The following is a 21,320-nucleotide window of genomic DNA, read 5'->3' on the forward strand; positions in this document are numbered from 1 at the left end:
TTCGACTTGCATTTCCCTAATGATTAGTGATCCTTCCATGTGCTATTGGCCACTCGTGTATCTTCTCTGGAGAAACGTCTAAGCAAGTTCTCCGCCCATGTTTGAATTAGTTTGTTTTTTGCTGTTGTTGAGTTTCAGGCGTTCTCTAGATATTCTAGATATTAACCCCTAATGAGATATACGATTCTAAAATATTTTCTCCCATTCTGTGTGCCTTTTCACTCTGTTGATAGTATCTTTTGATTAAAAAAAAGTCTTTAATTTTCATGAAGTCCAATTTGTCTATTTTTTTCTTTGGTTGCCTGTGCCTTTGGTGTCATATACCAAAAAAAAAAAAAAAAAAAAAAAAAAAAATCACTGCCAAATGCAATGCGTGAAGCTCTTACCCTATGTTGTCTTCTAAGAGTTTTATAATTTTAGCTCTTACATTTACATTTTTGACCCAGTTTGAGTTAATTTTTATACATATTCCATAATACGAAGATAAGTGTCCAACTTCATTCTTTTGCATGTAGATATCCAGTTTACCCAATTTATTACACAGACCATCGTTTTCCCATTGAATGGTCTTGGCACCCTTGTTGAAAATCATCTGACTATGTAAGTGAAGGTTCATTTCTGGGCTCTCTCTTATGTCCCATTGGTCCACATGTCTGTCTTTATGCCAATACCACACTATTTTGTTTTCTGTAGCTTTAGCTTTGTAGTAAGTTTTGAAATTAGAAAGTGTTAGTCCTCCACTTGGTTCTTTTTCAAGATTGTTTTGGCTATTTGAGTTCCCTTGAGATTCCATATGAATTTTAGGATGGATTTTTCTACTTCTGCAAAAATTGTCATTGGAATTTTCAGAGGAATTGCATTGAATCTGTAGATCACTTTAGTTGGTACTGACATCTTAGCAACATTAAGTCTTTGAATCCATGAACATGGGATATCTTTAAGTCTTCTTTACCTTCTTTCTGCGATGTTTTGTAGATGGTAGAAGAGAGCTCTCTCTCTCTGTCTTCCTTTTCTTATAAGAGCACTAATTTCATCATGAGGACCCCACCCTCATGACCTCATCTAACTCTAATAACCTCCCAAAGGCCCTGTCTCCTAATACCATCACATTGGGGATTAGGGCTTCAACACACGAATTGGGGAGGGAGTGAGCACAATTCAGTTCACAGCACAAGGTGACTAGGATTTTTTCTAATCTTTTCCTCTAGAAGTGATGTTATAGTTTTAATTCTTACGTCTAGGGCTATGAGTTATTTTAAGTTCATTACGTATGTGGTGTGACGTAAGAGTAGAAGGGCATTTTCTTTTGCTGTTCGTTTTCTCTTATCCAACTGCTTTGCATTATTTGTTGACAAAACTAACCTTTGCCTACTGGATAACCAGGACCTTTGCCAGAAATTTTTAATTTTCCAACTTTCCAACAGTTACTAATCTTCAGGATTTAAGAACAAGAAATTGGAATTCCCAAATCATAAATTATTCTGTATTTTTTATAGTACTTTATTATGTTTTTTAAGTAATAATGAGTTATCATAATCATAAACAGAAATCACTTTTCTGTGATAGGATTATATTAAAAATTTCAAGGGTTAGGTCAGTAAAGTAAGGTATAGTAATAAATACATGAGTTATTATGAACCAATACACTATTACAAAATTATATATTTCAGTAATGTAAAAATAATCTCTACTTGATATAGACATAGGTAATAGAAAACATTAAAAGAATAAAACATTAGTGTCGAATGGATGCCCAATAAATTCATTTAGAAATTGAAAGATGTCACAAATACTTAATATTTAAAAGTTATTCTTAAATGAGATTTTAAAACACACACACATTAATCGCTAGTATTTGTCTTGTGACCGGCATTCCAGGTGCAGAAGAGTTTCTTTCAAGTTGTGCTGACGTTGGTCAAATTGTCTTGAGTGCGTCTAAAGCCAACACAAGGTGAGAGTTAGACTACATACTGCCTCACGGAAGCTCATTTCCTATTCTGGGGATGAAAATATTTTGTCTGCTTGCCTCGATTTTGGTTTTGCTGTAAAAATTGATATTGCTTGTCCTAATTCAGATTTTAGATCAGCTGATTTCACAGTGGAGTATTCCACAGTGATATTCACATCTTGTCTTTGTGTTTCTTCTGTAAATGTATTTACAAAGAACAGTAGCCTAAAGCAAATATTCAAACACTGAAACACTACTGGATTCTATTAAGATAACGTAACATTTGGATATGCTAGCAAGGCTGACAACACCACTACATAGAAACATGTTTCCAAGTGCCAATTTTAAGGACTGCTTCCAAAACTTATTCTTTCTTGGAACCAGAGTCACAGGATTTAAAAAAAAAATAATTTTCACTTATGCATTTCAGTTTCTTTTTCGTTTGTTTGGTTTTTTTGTTTGTTTGTTTTGTGAGGAAGATTGGCCCTGTGCTAACATCTGTGCCAATCTTCCTCTATTTTGTGTGGGATGCCTCCATAGCGTCACTTGATGAGCGGTGCTAGGTCTGTGCCTGGGACCTGAAACTGCGAACCCTGGGCCACTGAAATGGAGCACGCAAACTTAACCACTATGCCACCAGGCCAGCCCCAAGATTCACAGGATTTTTATAAAGTGTACTAATGTGTATAAATTCATTAATATATTTTTATTTATAAGAATGACTCACTGTTAAAAGCAGACAGTGCCATGAACACACACTTCTAACACGGCAACAGTGACAAGCAGGAATGACTGATCTGATCGTGGCCCCTTCTCTCCAACATGCTCCTGTCCTGGTTTCAGAAATGCTGACCTGAACTTCTGACATTGATTCCACTCTTGCTTTGGACTTCATGTCAGTGGATTCTTTTGAACTAGGAGTGTCTATGTTGATGGTTAGACTTTGATTCCCACACATTTCTTCTTTTATCCTGATCTCTCAACTGATTTTTCTCAGGATCTGGAGTAACATACAAATGCCCCTAGAAATGCCAGGAAGGAATTCCTGCCTGGAAACAGTACTGGAAATCCACTGACCACAAATGTGTGCTTGTATTTCTGGACTCTGTTCTGTTTCATTATCTATTTGTCTTTCCTTACGCCAGCACCACACTGTCTTTATTCCTATGGCTTTAGAGTAAGTCTTACAGAGACAGACTAAGTCCTTTCGTGGGCTGGGAGGTTCGTGCTGCTGGATAAAACAGCCACCTTTCAGTGTAAAGGGCTGCCCAGCTTACAAAATTCTCTCATCGGATACTTGTATACGACCATCTGAAGCTGAACACGTGTTTTCATTCCCGTTTCACAGACAAGACCCCTCATCCTCCGCCTAAGTGGCTTCCCTCAGCTTGTGTAGCTGGTCAGGGAGATCTGAGACTGGGCCCCAAGCCCAGTGCTCTCTGAACTGCTCAAAACCCCCTCCTCACCCACACCTTCCCAGGGCCGGTTCTTAGGGTGCAGGTCTCAGATGAAAAGAGACCCCTCGAGAAGGCGTCCCTGACCCCTGAGGAGCCCCTCACCCTTCAGGACTCATCCTTCTACCTTGTTTCGTCTCCCTCCTACTCAACCCCGCCTGTGCTTCCTCCTTGTTCCTTTGTTTATTCTCTCTCCGCCTCTAGAACGTAAGCTCCACAGGGAAGGATCCCGCCTCCTCTGGACCACGACATTCTCGCCCCTGGCACACGGCCTGCAGAGAGTAAGTCCGCCGAGTCAAGTTTGTTGAACGGATGAAATACGGGAATGCTTCCCCCCAAAGCAATCAGGCAAGTGACAAACCCAAACTGCTTATTTCATCCTGCACTGCATATAATATTAACATGGTTTAAGTCCACTTCCCCAGTCTGTCTGGATAAAAACCCATTCCCTATAGATGTAACTAAGGGAAAGAGGAATGTCCCACTGTACAAAATACCTCACACAGCACAGCAAACTGGAAAAATCTGGGGAAGTGGGAGCTAGAAAATGCATTTTTATTGTTTTCACAAACTTTCATACTGAATTCAAATTCCAGGAGCGTGACTATTTCTGTTTTCGGGCACGATTCTGGGTGGATGAGGGGAGGATGCAGCACAGCCTATGCTCAATTCAGAAGGCCAACCCTTGAAGATTGCTGCTAAACTGTTAAAATTAACATTAAATAAGGTATGTCTGTATGATAGCTAGCCAGTAATAATGGACATCTCTTGTGGAAAAGGAGAGAGTGTGTCTGTGTGTGTGTGTGTGTATGTGTGTGTTACAGAGACAGAAAAAGTAAGAGAGAGATGGGGGGAGAGAGAATATACGAATGTGTTGTGTGAGCATGTGCTCAGTCCCAGATATAAATTTTATCCGTAATTATATAAATTGGCCTAAATGAGAGAGAAAATGGTTCTGGGTTATAAAGAATCAATGGCATTCAATTAGAAATACTTTTTACAAGAACCTGGTTTGAATATTTTAAACAATCCCCTACTGCTAACTCACTTTAATTCAATAGAAAAGATGAATTGACAAACATGAAAAAAATTACTCTAACACGAATTCCTAAATTAAGAATTTACAGACAACATACAATTAATTGGAGCTGAATTGAGAAGATCTGAAATTTTCAGAAGCTGGGATGAAATTTACTTTTGCACTAAAATTCACCTTTGACTCTGATGAAAGGATTTGCTAATGAAACCAGTAATGTAATCAAAGTTATAGGAGGAAAAAAACCAACTCCCCCTCCTATACCAAAAGCCCAACTATTTTAGAAAATGAACTGCTTTTAAAACATTCCTAGGAAGTTAGACATAACCGATTGAACACATTTATCTGCAGAGAGAGAAATCTCTACGAGGCAGAGAGGAGAGGAGACGCAGCACCAGAGGGTGGGATGTCAGCTCACTTTGGAGGCACTCTCTTTGGAGGTGACAAGCTGGGAGAAGAGTGCCAAAGAACCGTGCGTAGAGGAGGAGACAGAAATCCAAGTGTGGTATAAAAGGCTGATTCACCCAACAGAGCCCTGCAAAATCTTGGCAAACCACAGGCACCAAATTCCTGAAACAAGCAGGTGATAAGGACGGGGGCCATGTCAGCAGGGAGAAAGCTGTCCTAGGATCTCCACTCCCATCCCCGGGAAGCCAGGGCACCAGCATTCCCCCAGCCAGCGGGAACCGGAGAGGAGCTTTAGTCTCTGGCACCTGGTCCAGCAGTAAAGAGTGGGAATGGGTGGGGCAACAAGAACTGACTAACGGGGGAAGTAGCATCCCCCGAATGCTGAGAAGTGAGGCCCCTGGCTTTCTTCTGCCGATCACATCAGCAGTCAGGCTTATCTTCCCCAAGTTGCAAATCAGAAAATCGATCTCTAAGAAAACTGAATCCTTACAGCTAATATCATACATAAGCTGAGTAGTTTTTCCCTAAGAGATCAGCAACAAGACAAAGATGTTGGCTCTCACTACTTCTACTCAACGCTGTACTAGAGGCCCTCACCAGTGCAACAGGCAAGAGAAAGAAATAAAATGCATACACTCCACTGGAGGGGGAGACATACAATTGCCTTTATTTACAGATATGACCATGTAAACAGAAAACACCACACAGCCTACAAAAAGCTATTAGAACTAATAAGTGAACTTAGTAAGGTCCAAGGATACAAGGTCAAAACACACAAACCAATTGTATTTCTTTATATTAGCAATGAACTGCAAGTTGAACTTCAAAAATATGACTTACAATAGCATCAAAAAACAAAATACTTAGGGACAACTCTAATAAAGCATATGCAAAATCTGCATGCTGAAAACTATAATACACTGATAGAAAAATCACAGAAAACTTGAATTAGTGAAAGATACACCATGTTCATGGGTTGGAAGACTCAATATAGTTAAGATGTTCATTCTCCCCCACATCATCTGTAGATTCAACACAATCTCAACCAAAGTCCTTGTAGGCTTTTTGCAGAAATCAACAAACTCACTCTAAACTCTCTGTGGAAAAGTCAAGGACTTAGAACAAATATTTTTTTAAAAAGAAGAACAAGGTTGAAGGACATGGTACCTGTTTTCAAGACTCACTATAGAGCTATAGTAATCAAGACAGTGTGCTACTGGTGAAAGAAGAGAGATCAATGGAATAGAAGAGAGTCCGGAAATAGACTCATATATATACATGGCCAACTGGCTTTTGACAAAGGAGTCAAGGTAATTCAGTAGAGAAAGGATAGTCTTTTTTAAAAAAAAAGAACTTGTACTCATGCCTCACACCATATATAAAAATCAACTCGAAAGAGATCATATACCTAAACATAAAAGAAAAATCTATGAAATTTATAGGAAAAAAAATGAGAAAATCTTTGTGACCCTAGTTTAGGCAAACATTTCTCACGCAGATCACAAAAATCATAAGCCACAAGGAAAAGCATAAGCTTCAGAGAAGAGATATATAATTACACAGGCAGCTTCTCACTTTATCACTCTACAGAGAAAAACCATCAATAAGATCTGCCTCCACACCCAGAGCTTCTCAATCCCTTTTTAGTTCATTCTTAAATAGTAACGTTTGGCCCAAAATAGCCAAATATTTGGAGAAAGTCTTCAACATGAGAGACAAAAACCCAAATAGACCAATATACAGTCAGAAAAAAACTCTGAGGAAACAGAGACAATGTAGGGAGCAGAGGAAAACTTTAAAAACTACAGGCAGTCCTTGCTTTGCACATAGCACACGACCATAAAAATGACGGCACAGGCTGACCACATCTGCAAGTCAAGAAGCGGTAATAAGTACATGATTTGGAAAAATAAGGAAAATATCAAAGAAAGTTGAAAGTTGTTGCCGCTGAGGAACAGGATGGGGGTGATAGGGGACTTCTGTTTACTATAAACTTTTTTGCGTTATTTGGTCTTTGAAAACAATGCTCATGTATTTCATTGAAAATATTTTAAAAGAAAAAACTGTCAAGGACTTGACAAAGATCCACCTAACGCATGAAAAACTACTACACCAACAGTGAATCATTACTGGTCTGGTATACTCAGCTCTGTTACTCATCGCCTTTGGGACTCTGAACGAGACACAGCCTCTCTGACCTTCCAGTTCTCCCTTGTCATGTCACAGAGGGTGGACTAGATCAGCTTCAAGTCCCTTCCAGCTCCACAAGTATACGGCTTTACCAAGTAACACTTGCTCTCACAGTAATAGATGCCACTCATTCTTCAAAACAATATACCTGCATTTCTTCAACAATGTCCTACAATCTAGACGAGTCTTCGGTCTTCACTTCCATTCATCCGAATCAGTGTGGTATGACTGTATTTCACAGTTATTAGCATTTGCAAGTAAAAACGACACATAAGAAAAAATTCATTCCCTAGCTCCCATTGGCAGAGTGCTTCTAACCACTTCCAGTTTGGCACAGCCTGATTCCAATCAATTTTTGCTCAAATAAACGTAAAATTAAAAAAAACCAAAAAACAAAAAACAAAGCCAGTTACCTAAACAACATTTATAGCAATAGTACCTTAATCATCTATATTTTTGAAGATATTCCATCTCTTGGGAAATCGTCATTTTTGGTTGTTTCTGTTTTTCTTATAAATTGATTAACTTCAACTTGAGAAGGAAAACACTCCATAATGTCAATGGGCAGGCTCAAATTTGGAAGTAAATACTGTTTTACAAGTGATGATGAAGGAAGGAGGCAGGAAGGGCTTTCATACTCTGGAAGGATCCAACTTTTCCTCTCTGCTTGGGCACTCACCTTTATCTAATACCCACTGTAGCCAAATGATCTGAGCTAGCGAGCGAGAGAGAAACTGGAGATGAAAGAAGAGGATAAAAAGAAAGCTATCAACCACGTGGAGAATGCTACTCTAAATTTTAACAGTTTCATTATATTCACCAATTTAGCCATCCTAAATGGACATTCACATCATATATTTAGCCAAATTCCAAATGAGATGACATCATTAGCACTAACCATTTGATTTGAGGAATGAACAGGGTATGATGGCTTTACCAGGAAAAGAAAACAAGGTTCTACCTGAGGGGCTGCTCGTGACATGGAGAATGTTATTTTAGCTCCCTAACAGAGGACCACCTACCAGAGGTTCTGACACCAAGAAATCACACACTTCTTGCATCTTAGTTTGGTTCGAGAAGATCCTTCTGGGGGTCATTCATGGCTACAGCAAACTAGAAACTAATCCCTTCTAAGAACTTAGAATTACTAACCTAAGATGATGAACTAATGTACCTCATGGTCACTCCCAAGAATTCCCCAATTCTATCAAATAGATGGTAACTGATGTAATACTCAGAAAATGGTGGTCTGAATATTGATTTCTGCAGCACCGCATGAGACTGATTCTCTTTTAAAATGTTTTCCCTTTAAAAATGTGGTAAGGCATGCATGAATGGTCTTCAGACCTGGGATGTTCCAAGGCATCCACAGTCGATCTACTTCCACCTTCCCATGGTTCTTCCAGTCTAAACAGCAGGCAAGGCAACAAAATAAGGTGGATACTGGTGCAATTATGAAAAGAACATCATTTCTTTCTGCCTTACCTTTAGTGAAGCAATTGAAAGTATTCCTAGCATGACTTTACACTGTTCAAAAGAAAAAAGGCAGTCTGCACAGCCTTCTCCAATAAGAAACTGGGTAGGAAGATGTGTTCCTAGTGTGTTACTGGCTCTCTCGTGCATTCATTTATTTAAACCCTTTTCTGAATGACCACAAGGCATCATTTGTTAGGTGCTGGGACACTAATATGAATAAACAACAGTCTCCAACTTTACCTTTTCATTCCTACAAGAGTCTCCAAGGCAAAGAATTCCCAAGAATTCCAGTAGCATGGAAGGCATCTTGGAAGGCATTTCTGGTGGCAAGGAAGGATCACATGTGGATCTATGAGGAGGGAGCAGGCAGCGGGGAAAGAGCACGAATGGGGTTTGGGATGAGAGACATGAGGGCTTGAACCTGGGTTCCATCAATTATTGGTTTGGTGACTCTGGGCAAGTTCCTTTACTTCTCTGAGTCTCAGTTTCCTCAATTATAAAATAGGTTATTGTGAGGATTAAATAAGAAAACAAGACAAAAGAGCACATGTTACAGAGCCTGGCACATGGCAGACATTTAAATGCCAGTGGATTCTCTGTTCCCTCCCTGTCCTATGTGGGCAAAAGGGGAAAGTCCATGCATTTAGTGATGTGATCTGAGTCTTCTGAGGCAGTGGTCCAAAGCTTTGAAAAGCATCAGGAAAGAAGGAGAGAGAGAGAAGGTAGAGGAGAAGGAGGGCAGAAGCAGAATGAACAAGTAGGTTGCACAGCATGGTCCTGATGGCTGGAAGGGTAAGGAGGAAAGTGTTCTAGCAGCTTCCCCAGTGGGCAGGTAAGCCATCAGCTAGACAGCTGTTTGTTAACTCACAGGAGCCTGGAACCTGCAGACCATCCAGAACCACTCGAACTGCCCTACTCTGTTGGAAATGTATACAAGGTTTCTAGAAGCCACAGTTCTATTGTTTCCTCAACATTTCATTATGAAAATTTCAAATATACAGAAAAGTTTAAGGAATGGTACAATAAACATCCATTTAGCCATCACTCAGAGTCTATAATTAGTTCTACTTGGGGAATGGAAACTTGAAAACACAGAGCAGATTTTAGTTCTTTTGTATTCGGGAAAAAGAGGGACAAAAGGGAGGATCTAAATGTTCCCATATGACAAACATTTGGCTTTGGCAGTTGAATGAAATGAAATCTTTGAATCAGAGATCTTTGAGTGGACAAAAGGAAGCACCTCAAATCTGTAGACAGCACTTAAACATGGAGGCACCTATCAGCACCATGACAGACGTGGCGCTGGGCCAGGTTCTTCATCCTTACACCCGCCTCCCCCAAATAAACACAAGAACTCGACGGCTTCTCCTGGCCTCTAGTATACCGCAGAATTTTTATAAAACATAAAGTGTCAAAAAAGAACTGCCAGAAAAACGTCAAGGACTTCTACAGTCTGGCAATTAAAATACAGGATTTAACATTACATACTTTATTTCAGCTAAAACTACTACAAATAATCCTAACTGCACATGATCTGGGTAACTGAAACAGGAAATTTGTTTCGTGTTTGGTTAACAGATATGGAAAAAATAGTATTTCACTTCCCCATCATCTAAGGGTGTTGAGGGAAATTTCAATTATTAGCATCATTTAAAAAAATTATACTATTACATGAAGACAAAAAAATATGTAACATTATTAGAAACACAGATGATGATGATTATTACTATTTTAAAGATTGGCATCTGAGCTAACATCTGCTGTCAATCTTCTTTTTTTTTCCTTCTTTCTTTCTTCTTAGTCTCCCCAAAGCTAGTACATAGTTGTATACTCCAGTTGTGAGTGCCTCTGGTTGTGCTATGTGGGACACCACCTTAGCGTGGCCTGATGAGCGGTGCCATGTCCACGACCAGGATCCGAACCAGTGAAACCCTAGGCCGCTGAAGCAGAGTGTGTGAACTTAACCACTTGGCTACAGGGCCGGCTCCAACTATTTTTAATTATGGTTAATCAAATAAACACTAACTACTTAAAAATATAAATATAAAATTTATATTACAAATAATTTTAAATTTAGTATTCAAATATTACTGCTATCATGAAATATGAAAGCATTCCAAAACATCAAATGTCACACTAAGTGTAAGGTGATATTAAACTGAGCTTTCATGTTATTTAAAATAAAATCTTGAGATGATATACTGCTTTAAAGTGTGAGGTGAAAGCAGGCTTTCAGTGCCAAATTCGAGACTTCTGCATACAGGAACTTTTAAACGGAAATGCTGAATTCTATTGGAGATGGCGGCTAACTTTTCCGTTTTTAAATTCAAAGAAAGCTAAGTCATTGCTAAAATCTTCTGAATTTTAATGAATTACAGATTTAAAAAAATCAACTGACAGATATCTTACAGATTAAACTCTTTTAAAAATACACGAGATAGTTTTTAATAAATACAATTGTTCCACTTTCACAGGTGTGCTTTTGTCAGTTTTGGTAGAATCGACACTTCATGCTCTAGGTTTAGTAAAGCAGACCTTCAGCTAAAATAGTCTACCTGGTTGCCACACACACCATAGCCCACACGACAGGTGAGGAAAGAAAGGCCAGATCCTACGGCATCATTTCAATCTACTTACCAACCTCTCGTATTTTATCTTGAGAACTTTTACAAAAGCATTTTAATAAAGTATAAAATAGATAAGTAGGAATTGGACATTCAATTCATCTACTATTTTTCTTGATAATTCACAATTTTCTATGTATTTTTTTAAAGCATTCTAAGTCTCTCATTAGCATCCTCCCCCATCATGAGAAAGGCTTCAAGTCTAATTCAACTATAAAAAATGCATTCCAAGTCGCCTGCATCTTTTTTGAATTTTCAATTGTGGGAAAATACACATAAAATGTATCATCTGAACCATTTCAAGTGTACAACTCGGTAGTGTTAGGTACATTCACATTATTGTGCAACCAATCTCCAGAACTCTTTTCAGCCTGCAAGACAGAAACTCTACACCTATTAAACAGCTCCCATCCTCTCCTCCCCTGAGCCTGTGGCAACCACCATCCCACTTTCTGTCTATGAATTTGACTATTCTAGGTATTTCATGTGAGATCATACAGTATTTGTCTTTTTGTGCTTGGCCTATTTCATTTAGTATAATGTCTTTAAGGTTCATCCATGTCATAAAACGTGTCAGAATTTCTTTCCTTTTTAAAGTTGAATAATATCCCATTGTATACATGTACCACATTTTGTTTATCCAAATTGCCTGCATCTCTTTTGATGTTATTCTCAGGAATTCTGTTGAAATATCTCCTCTGGAAGAAAGCAAAGGTGTCCTGACCTACTGGTCCAAGAGAAGTCAAAGGAAAGAGACAAGGCAGATCAGTTCATCCTTCCTGGACCCCACCAGGCAGGCGAGACAGAACGGGGACAAGTTAGAGCTGTTGCTACATCTTGATTTAAAAGCTCCCAGGTTTTAGGTCTTAGGAACATACCATGGTAAAACCAATTTGTCTGGCTAATTATCCCATTTTATTAGTAATTACATACTTTAAAATTCTGCATTTTACATTGACCAGACTCTCATTTTATGCTGAATTTTATTTGAATTTCTTAAAACACTCCCTTCAGGGGGCTGTCCCCATGGCCTGGTGGTTAAGTTCGGCATGCTCCGCTTTGGCGGCCCGGGTTTGAGTCCCTGGCATGGACCTATACCACCTGTTGATGGCCATGCTGTGGCAGTGACCCATATACACAAGAGAGGCACAGATGTTAGCTCAGGGCAAATCTGGGCGAATCTTCCTCAGCAATAAATAAATAAATACTCCCTTCAGGTCAGTCTGATCCTTTCTTTCAACTGTTCAGATGTGGAAAGGAGCTGAATAAGAGGGAAGACTGAGTGGAGGGCCATGGCAATTCTTCCTTACTTATTAAAAAAAAAATCATTTACAACAGATGTTAAAGGTCTCTACCATCTTTCCAGTCTGAAACTAGCATAGCCCTTGAAAGATAATTAGATCTAGCCACAACTAGCAAAGAGGAGGGGGAGGCTAGCCAATCAACATGAAGAGCTCTGCCTACTGTAGCACCAGCTCTATGATCTGGAGCAAGACACCTCCCCTCTCTGAGTTTTCTTATCAGCAACGAAATAGGACTCATAATGCTACCTGAGTGCCCTCAGGGTTCTGCCTCAGTCCTCCGTGAGGATAAAGAGCCACGACTCTTCTCCTCATGGCATTCCATCATCTTGGCCATGGCTCCCACTGCTCTTTCCCTCCAGCTCCTGTTCCAGGTTGAACAGACTCAACACTTCCCTTCCTTTCACCAACAATTCATCTTCCTCCACACTCACCTCAGTTCCTCTACTAATTAGCCAACCAGTCCACTGAAGGCCAAGACTGGACTCTCCTGAGGGGATGACCAGCGCTGAGTGTTCTAGAAGGATGACTACTGAGTTCTTTTGATATTGGCTTGTATATCCCAGGGTCATTTCTGTTTCTTTTAAAATTTTTAAAAACTAACAGTTTTACATTGATGATCTGTGGGACTAGGCATCTAAATTCTCTCCCCAGAGAAGTAAGGTTGAAATTTGGAGGTTTTAAACTTAGGGCTTTAACAGCCTTTTGTTTTTTTCTTTCAAGAAAACACAATTTATTAACATGAGACAGCACCTCTCTCAAACAGGCACACTCACCAGGGTAGATGCGACATGTTCTAAGAGGCAACTTAATGCACTGGGCTATGGATCCAAAAAGCCTGTAAGAATCCTGTATAACTTTAGCTAAATTATTTAGCCTCCCTGAGACTCAACTTTCTCATATATAAATTAGGAATACCACCAACAGTTTCACTGAGTTGTTAGGTAGATTTTTAAAAAAACACCACAAAGCACGCAGCACAGTGCCCGGAATGAAGAATCTGCTTAATAAATACGAGCATTTTCTCTTGTTTTTCACATTGGTCTGTAGATATTTCAAAAAGCATGCTGTGTGTCCATGAGCTTTACATCTTTATACTGATGGGAGTGAGAAAGAGATAACAAAATGGGAAAAGGTAAAAGAAGAATGATTCATCTGAAGCAGAGCACTGCTCATGAATTAATTTTTTACAAAGCATCTGACTTATACGTTATTCATCACTTTTGCTACAAGGTTGATTATTTAAACTAGGATTAAACACCTAGGTTTAGCAGGTAAGTATGTTTTATTAAGGAGGTTGAAGAACACTAACGCCATTTGCAGCATAAAGAATCACATTTTAACAGAAGCAGAATAAGAGTGACTTCTAAGATATATGGCTAAACAAAAAAAAGGAAGGGACAGAAAAGTATGTGTGGTCCATCACCGTCTACCTAACAAAAGGTGGGGGTATATGATGCAGTTGTTTATATATGTGTAAAAATGGAAAGATATACTGAAAACTAATAAACTGGTCACTACAAGGGAGGGAGGAACCCAGCTGGAGAAGGCGGGGAGAGAAGCCTGGTAGATTTGTCTTTGGAACCACATAAACGCCTTCAGAACTATAAAGCAATATTAAATTTTATAAAAGGTAATCCCTAAGAGTAAAAATAAAACAAATGTAAATGTTTATCAAGTGGGTAGCTTAACCACATAAAGAGGAATTATTTCAACTGACTTTAAAATAAGGTAATTCGACTGTTCATCTCTAGTAAGATAAACTCTAGGGACAAAAATTACTGCAAAAAAAATTATTTTCAATAATTCTATGATTAGTAGTGACACTGATATAGGTCTTCTGAAACAATCACATAGAGTGGGATAAAGCAAATAAGTAATACCAACAGGAACCGAAATTCTCAGCATAAAAAAAGAGAAACAAAATTAAAGGAAGTTAAATTAAGTCCTGGAGTCTAACTAGAATTGGAAATATCAGTATAATTTATCTTAAAAAGAAAAAAGAGGGGCCGGCTTGGTGGCGTAGTGGCTAAGTTCATGCACTCCACTTTGGCGGCCCAGGGTTCACAGGTTTGGATCCCAGGCGCAGACCTACACACCACTCATCAAGCCATGCTGTGGTGTGTCCCACATACAAAAAATAGAGGGAGACTGGCACAGCTGTTAGCTCAGTGACAATCTTCCTCAAGCAAAAAGAGGAAGATTGGCAACAGCTGTTAGCTTGGGGCCAACCTTCCTCATCAAAAAAAGAAAAAGAAAAAAGAAAGGACTTCCTTGCTAGCTCCTTTCATTCAAAAAGACTATAAATGATGATGAAACCACTATCAATAGACACACTTAGAAGGCAGATGATGGTTTCTAAACACCATTTTCCATCAAAAGGAACAAGCCCCCTGGAGAAATAGCTGATTCCAAATATAAGGCAGGAAATGTCTAAGAAGAGCCTGGACTATCTTAAGAATACCAGAAGTCAAAGAAACCATCAAAGACTTTTGGGATTCTATCAGAAGACTCAAGAGACAACTCAAAATGGTTCCCACTGGTCAGAAACAAGATACTTATAGCATCAAAAAGAAAAGCAACTGTAATGCACTAAAATATATTTTTTAAAAAAACATGATTCAGGGGCCGGCCCTGTGGCTGAGTGGTTAAGTTCACATGCTCTGCTTCCACGGCCCAGGGTTTCACCAGTTCAGATCCTGGGCATGGACATGGCACCGCTCATCAAGCCATGCTGAGGCGGCATCCCACATGCCACAACTAGAAGGACCCACAACTAAAAATACACAACTATGTACCAGGGGGCTTTGGGGAGGAAAAGGAAAAGTAAAATCTTTAAAACAACAACAACAACAAAAACCCCACACATGATTCAAACAAACAAAACAAACCTCATTGCTCACCTTTGGAAGATGCTAGGAAACCGACTAATTACTCTGAAAATTGGTTTAAAAAAGGTGTGCTGGGGGGATGGATTAAATAATTTATTCTGCTTTTTCTATATGAACTATATCTTCAGGTAACTAAATAGATGATGAGAAGAAATTTTTTATCTTATTTTATTTATTTATTTTTTTTGAGGAAGATTAGCCCAGAGCTAACTACTGCCAATCCTCCTGTTTTTGCTGAGGAAGACTGGCCCTGAGCTAACATCCATGCCCATCTTCCTCTACTTTATACCTGGGACGCCTACCACAGCATGGCTTTTGCCAAGCAGTGCCATGTCCTCACCCGGGATCTGAACCAGTGAACCCTGGGCCGCCTAGAAGCAGAATGTGCGCACTTAACCGCTGTGCCACCGGGCCCAGAAATTTTTTATTTTAAATAAAAGCATTTGGAATAATAAATAAAGAAGCAACAAACTATAATATTACTATTCTGCAACCCCTAATGAAATAATGGATCTAGCCATTGACTGTTAATAGCTACTAAAACATCAAGTGAAAAGCTGACAGAAAACTTTATATTGGATGGACCAGTCTGGCAACATCTGAACCCACTTGGTCAATCTTATCACAAACAGACAAGGAGACATTTTGTGCCACCTGATGTAAAGCATAGGAAATACACAACACCATCTAGGAAATATCCTTGTCATTAGTTCAGTGTGGAATCTGATCAAATTTATAGATCTAACTACCAGTTAATTACAGACACAGTAGCCAGGGAACATGTTAAACAACCTTAAAAAGATGTTCCAGAATAAGGGAAATTCTGCAGAGCAAACAACTTGGTTTCTTAAATATATTGCAAAGGTGTGGGGTAAGGAGAATCTACAGAGAGAGGAAATTCACAGATTAAGAGAGATAAGAGACACTCAACCAAATGTAATACAGGAATCTGTTTGGAAACTAGAGTGCAAACAAAACAATTATTTAAAAAATCTGTGAGCAGGAAATTTGAACACTGGATATCTGATATCAAGGAGTTAATTTTTGTGTGCGTGTGGTGGGAGTATTGCGGTTTTGTTTAAAAATGACCGCTTATCTTTTATATATATAGACATAGTTGAAATGATATGCTATCATCTATGATTTGTTTCAAAATTATCTAAAGGGGAGAGAGAGAAAGAGTACTAATAAAATAGGACTTGCCACGCAGACCGTGGACACTTAGAGATGGGAGTTCGTTATATTGTTTTCTCTACTTTTGTATATGCTTAAAATTTTTCTGTAATGAAAAGTTTTGATATTCTTTTAAGCAAAAGTTCAAAAGGTCTCTCTTCTGCTTCCTAGGATTTCATTTTTGAATGAAAAGATACACTCTCGGATGTTTTCTTAGGGATGTGGGATCAGAGTCAAGACAACATCCTCTGTGTGGCATGCACCTAGCTGCCGTCTGTTTGGGCGCCTTCCTCCCTGGTGGACAGAGCTGCACACTAGACCTGAGAAAATTTATGGGGAGCATGATGGACAGCGGAAAGAACGGGGCTCCGTAGATAATCCTAGTATCAAACGCAATTCTTTGTCAAGAACTGTTGAACCTCCCTGAGCCTCTTGATGGGGGATCGCCTTGCCTCCCTCACAGTGCTGCTGTGAGCATCACATGAGATAAAACACGGAGGACCTGGCCCAGAGCAGGCACTCAGGAAGCCGGCACTGGAACGTTGATTCACTCACTGAGTCACCAAACACCTGAATGCATACTCTGGGTCAGACTCTAGGTTAGGAGCTGGAGCTATAAAGATTCGGAAAAGATGGCACCTGCCCTGAAGGAGAAGAGGAAAGTAAACCAGCGATTACAGTGTCAAGAGCAATGTATTTAAGTTCTGAAAGGATACAGTTTTTGGATACAGAATTTTATATCCAGCAACATTATCAATTATGAAGGTGAAATAGAGACATTTTTACAGAGTTTACTAAGCCATACACTAAATATGCAAAAAAGAAAAAAAAATCACTGAAAGGAAAGGAAACTATTTGCCTCAAAAGAATCTACACAAAAAAGGCTGGGATATTTGGAAGATTCTCCTTTGGATAGCCAAGTTTTAATGACACAGGAAAACATTTTCTTCTCTGTGGGCCCCATTATGCAACATTTTTTCTTTAGAGAATTACATTTACACAATCCTGATATTATACACGCTGTATACCTGCTGCCATCTCTTGGAATCAACTTCTCAAGAAAGCACAAAAATATACACAGAAAAAAGTAGTAGAGTATAAATAACTAACCAAAGCGAGAAGGGGGACGGAGAGAAATGGAAGGTAATGTACATGTGCTAGTTTCAATCTCTTACAGGAGTGATCAAGATATACTGGTCAAAGTTGATAAGACAAGAAACAGAGGTATCATTTAAAGGTATAGTGGAAAACACACACACAAAAAATGGTAACAGTAGCTACCACTGGGGGAATGAAGATTTTCCCCCCTTCATTTTATATTCTCCTGTACTAAGGGAATTCTTAAAAATTACATGCATTTATCACTTCAATAGTTTAAAAAGTGCCATGGGAAACACTTTCTCTACTAAAATATACTTAACCCACAAGAGCTACAGTGACTTTGCCAACATTTACTCTGCTCAAATACAAGAAAGGTTGTGAGGTGGCTAGACTAAATAATTTTTACAGTCCTTTCCAGAAGCTAAGGGTCTATCCAAAGGAATATGCAAATTGCAGAAATGTCATTTGGTTAAGATAAAGACACAAATGTAAAGACTGTTCCTAAGCTATAGCACCTAGAGGCAAATAAGAGCGAAACAAGAAATTTCCCCTGAAAAAGGTAGCTGAGACCCAGGAACAGAAGAAGTAGTTAAAGTTGAATGGTGATTTCTGCAGTGGAGGCAGGGGCAAGAAAAAAAGAAAGGAGACAGCCACAGAGAGCTTCTGCATGCTTTCCTCCACTGCGGAGAGGGAGAGAGCCTCCACGGGGAGGGGGCTGGTGCTCCCTCTGCAGAACTCATTCTGGGACGTTCAGACCATTCTGCGGGGCTGAAGGTGAGAAGCAGCCACTCCGTTACAGAAGCAGGAAATCAACGAAGGTGCAAACAGAGGGCCAAGACACAGAGGGCGAACAGGGCTGAGCACCAGTTTCTTCTGCCATAGGCCAGCAGTTGCTAACTGTCTTCTTGAAATCACGGGGAGAAGGAGCTTCTAAGAAACTCTCGTCTCCAGACGGGAGGTGGGAAGTCTCATCCCCAGACGGTAGGCAGGACCCATTAAAAGGTCAATGATCTGTAGCTGGTGTGCTGTCTTTACTGCTTCAGTGCAAAGGGCTTCCATAGGTTCATCTGGGACACTGCCTTCCCCAATCTTATTTCTATTATTTGCTCTTCAACACGAAGTTCTCCTACTGTGGGGATTTTCAATAACCTAACTCTCGTGTTGAGAAGTCGGGACTACTTGCTATTTGAGGAGAGAAGCAAAGCATCTCAAGAGCTTGCGTTAGGTTCCTCCTCACGCCCTATGCTGTGTGCAGTGTAAAAACATTTGAATTTAAGGGTTCGACGGGGCTTTAGCATTCTTTCCACCAAAACGCCTCAGCTAAGTTGAGAAAACAGAGGCAAACACTGGGCTCCTCATGGGTATCTGCTGAAGGGAAAGAAGGCGTGAAGAGAGGTGCTAGGTGGCAGCAGAGCTGAAGCTAGGACCTTGTCTGCTAGCTGCCTGCTAGGTCAGTTCCTTTCCGCCCTGCCCTGGGAGGCTACTGGCTTCTGTTGTCGAAGGCATTTTTTCAGCAGGAGAGAAAATACTTGCTCCACAGGCCCTTTTATGAATAAAGGTGTAAGCAGTCTGACAAAGCGATGTGTCCTGGAACACAGTCTGGTTAATCAGAATTCTTCTTTGTCTCCACAGGGCTTTTGCCCCCATTTCCTAATGTAACATGCACATTCAGTTACTCTCAGAAACCGCTAACTTGAGATGAAAACTAAGTGAAATCTGAAAACCACTGCTTTGAGACATGCTTTAGCATTTCCTACACAAGCAGGACTTCCCAAGGGCTACCACATTTTCAAGGAAGGCTGAAATGCAGTCTCACAGCAAGGAAAGGCTAGAAGGAAAAGACCAGCCAAAGGGGTTTCCCAACAGTCAAAATAAGCCAAAGAGCAAATAACCCACAGATGTGACTGACCAAAATCTCTGCAAGGGCCAAGTGGCCTTGGAAGACCATTTCCTTTAATTACAGAAGATTATTAATAAAATGAGAAGGGTAATAGCATCGTGGTTCAGAAGCATTTCAAACATGAGTGTTTATTTACAGGGACTGAATATCTATTAGGGAGATCTTAAATGGTTTAGCATCCACGGTGAAGGTGGATTCTCCAAGTACCACGCTAACCTCTATTTATTCAGATCTCATGCCACCAAACCAAGGCTCTCCTTCTCAAGCAACTTATGTCCAGTTCAGTTTCCCAGAACGCAAGCCCCATCTTTCGTCCAGTTATCAACTACAAAGTCCTTGAATATCCTGGACACTGAATGTGTTACCGAAAAGAAAAGCAGCCCGCTGCCACAATACCAATGCAAACAGCAGGAGAAACGGACATCCATCTCGATCAGCACCGCTAACAGCCAACAGCAGAAGCTCAAGTGCTCTGAGGGTCCTCCCAAGGTCTGCGAGTCACTTCTCCAGAGCTAACGGCAGTGAGCCACAGAGCTGCAGCCGTCTCCTCTCAGACGCAGGCCCCACAACCCTAACTGTGTCTTTCTAAATAAGGACGCCTGGATCTTGATGTTTATACTTAGGCCCTTTTCCCAATACTTTTAGTCCCTATTTTCTTTAAGACTATTAACTGTTCAAAGAAAAAGGAGAGAGGAAGGAAGAAAAGCAACAATGTATCAAGTTTACAGAATATGCAGAAGTAAAATACAAGACAAAGGATCACAAAGGATGGGAGGGGTAAATGAAAATGCACTGTTTTAGGCGTCTTACGTTGCTCATGAAGCAGTGTAATTTTCACTTGAAGATAAGCTGTGATACACGAAAGAGGCGTATTATAATCTCTAGAGCAGTGCTGGGCCAATAGAAAGATAATGTGAACCAGATATGTGATTTAAAAATTTCTAGGAGCCATCATTTAAAAATGTGAAAAGAAACAAGTGAAATTAATTTAAACAATATTTTATTTATATTTAAATTAATATAAATATATATAATATATAAATACTTATATTTAATATTTTTATTTAGCTCAATATGTCCAAATTACTATTATTTCAACTTGTAACCAATTCTTCAAAATCTGGTGTGTATTTTAAATTTATAACACATCTCAGTTTCGACTAGCCACACTTCAAGTACTCAATAGCCACTTGTGGCTAGCGGCTACCCTTGGACAGTGTGGCTTTAGAGCAGAAGTCAGCAAACTTTTCAGTAAGGGACAGATAGTAAACTTCTGAGTTTTGTGAGCAATAAGATCTCTGTTACACCTACCCCAATCTGCCATTGTAATGCAAAGCAGCCATAGGCAATATGTAAATTAATAGGCACAGCTGTGTTCCAATAAAACATTATAAAAACATGTGGGCCAGATCTGGCCTGTGGCCAACTGCTACTCTGGAGCAATGACTAAAAGAATAACAAAAAGGGGCATAAGCAAAAAGTCAACAGAGAAGATAAAATGGGATGCTAAAAATCAGTAAGTACTAAATAATAATTTATCCAAAAGGCAACAAAAAAGAGCAATAGAGGAATACAGAACAAGCAGAACAAATAGGAAATAAATACCAAGATGGGAGATAGACCTACCTGTATTATTAATTAGATTAGATATAAAAGGCAAAGATTGTCAGAATGCATAAAAAAGCAAGACCTAACTATTTTGGATTGTTTACTACTAGGTTGACTGTTTAGAAGAAACACACTTTAATCATAAAGACAAACAAGTCGCCAGTAAAAGGCTGAACAAAAATATAATAGGCAAACAGCAAGCATAAGAAA

General features: G+C 39.5%; 1 protein-coding gene across 4 annotated transcripts in view; it reads right to left on the reverse strand.

The window, feature by feature from the left end:
- The window catches only part of PARN (poly(A)-specific ribonuclease), a 149,471-nt gene that overhangs the window by 16,659 nt on the left and 111,492 nt on the right, over positions 1–21,320 (reverse strand). Inside the window, exons 23-24 of one of the 4 annotated variants that reach the window (XM_046667653.1) lie at positions 3,530–3,674; positions 1,603–1,935 (exon numbers count right to left, since the gene is read on the reverse strand). The exons of 2 other annotated variants lie outside the window; for them this stretch is intronic. In XM_046667653.1, the coding sequence (XP_046523609.1) occupies positions 3,551–3,674 (124 nt within the window). In that variant the 3' untranslated portion in view covers positions 1,603–1,935; positions 3,530–3,550. Of the gene's footprint in view, positions 1–1,602; positions 1,936–3,529; positions 3,675–21,320 lie in introns of those variants that run through there. One more of the 4 variants, XM_046667655.1, reaches the window with a different exon arrangement.

The sequence above is a fragment of the Equus quagga genome, chromosome 7, assembly GCF_021613505.1.
Source record: "Equus quagga isolate Etosha38 chromosome 7, UCLA_HA_Equagga_1.0, whole genome shotgun sequence".
NCBI lineage: Eukaryota > Metazoa > Chordata > Mammalia > Perissodactyla > Equidae > Equus > Equus quagga.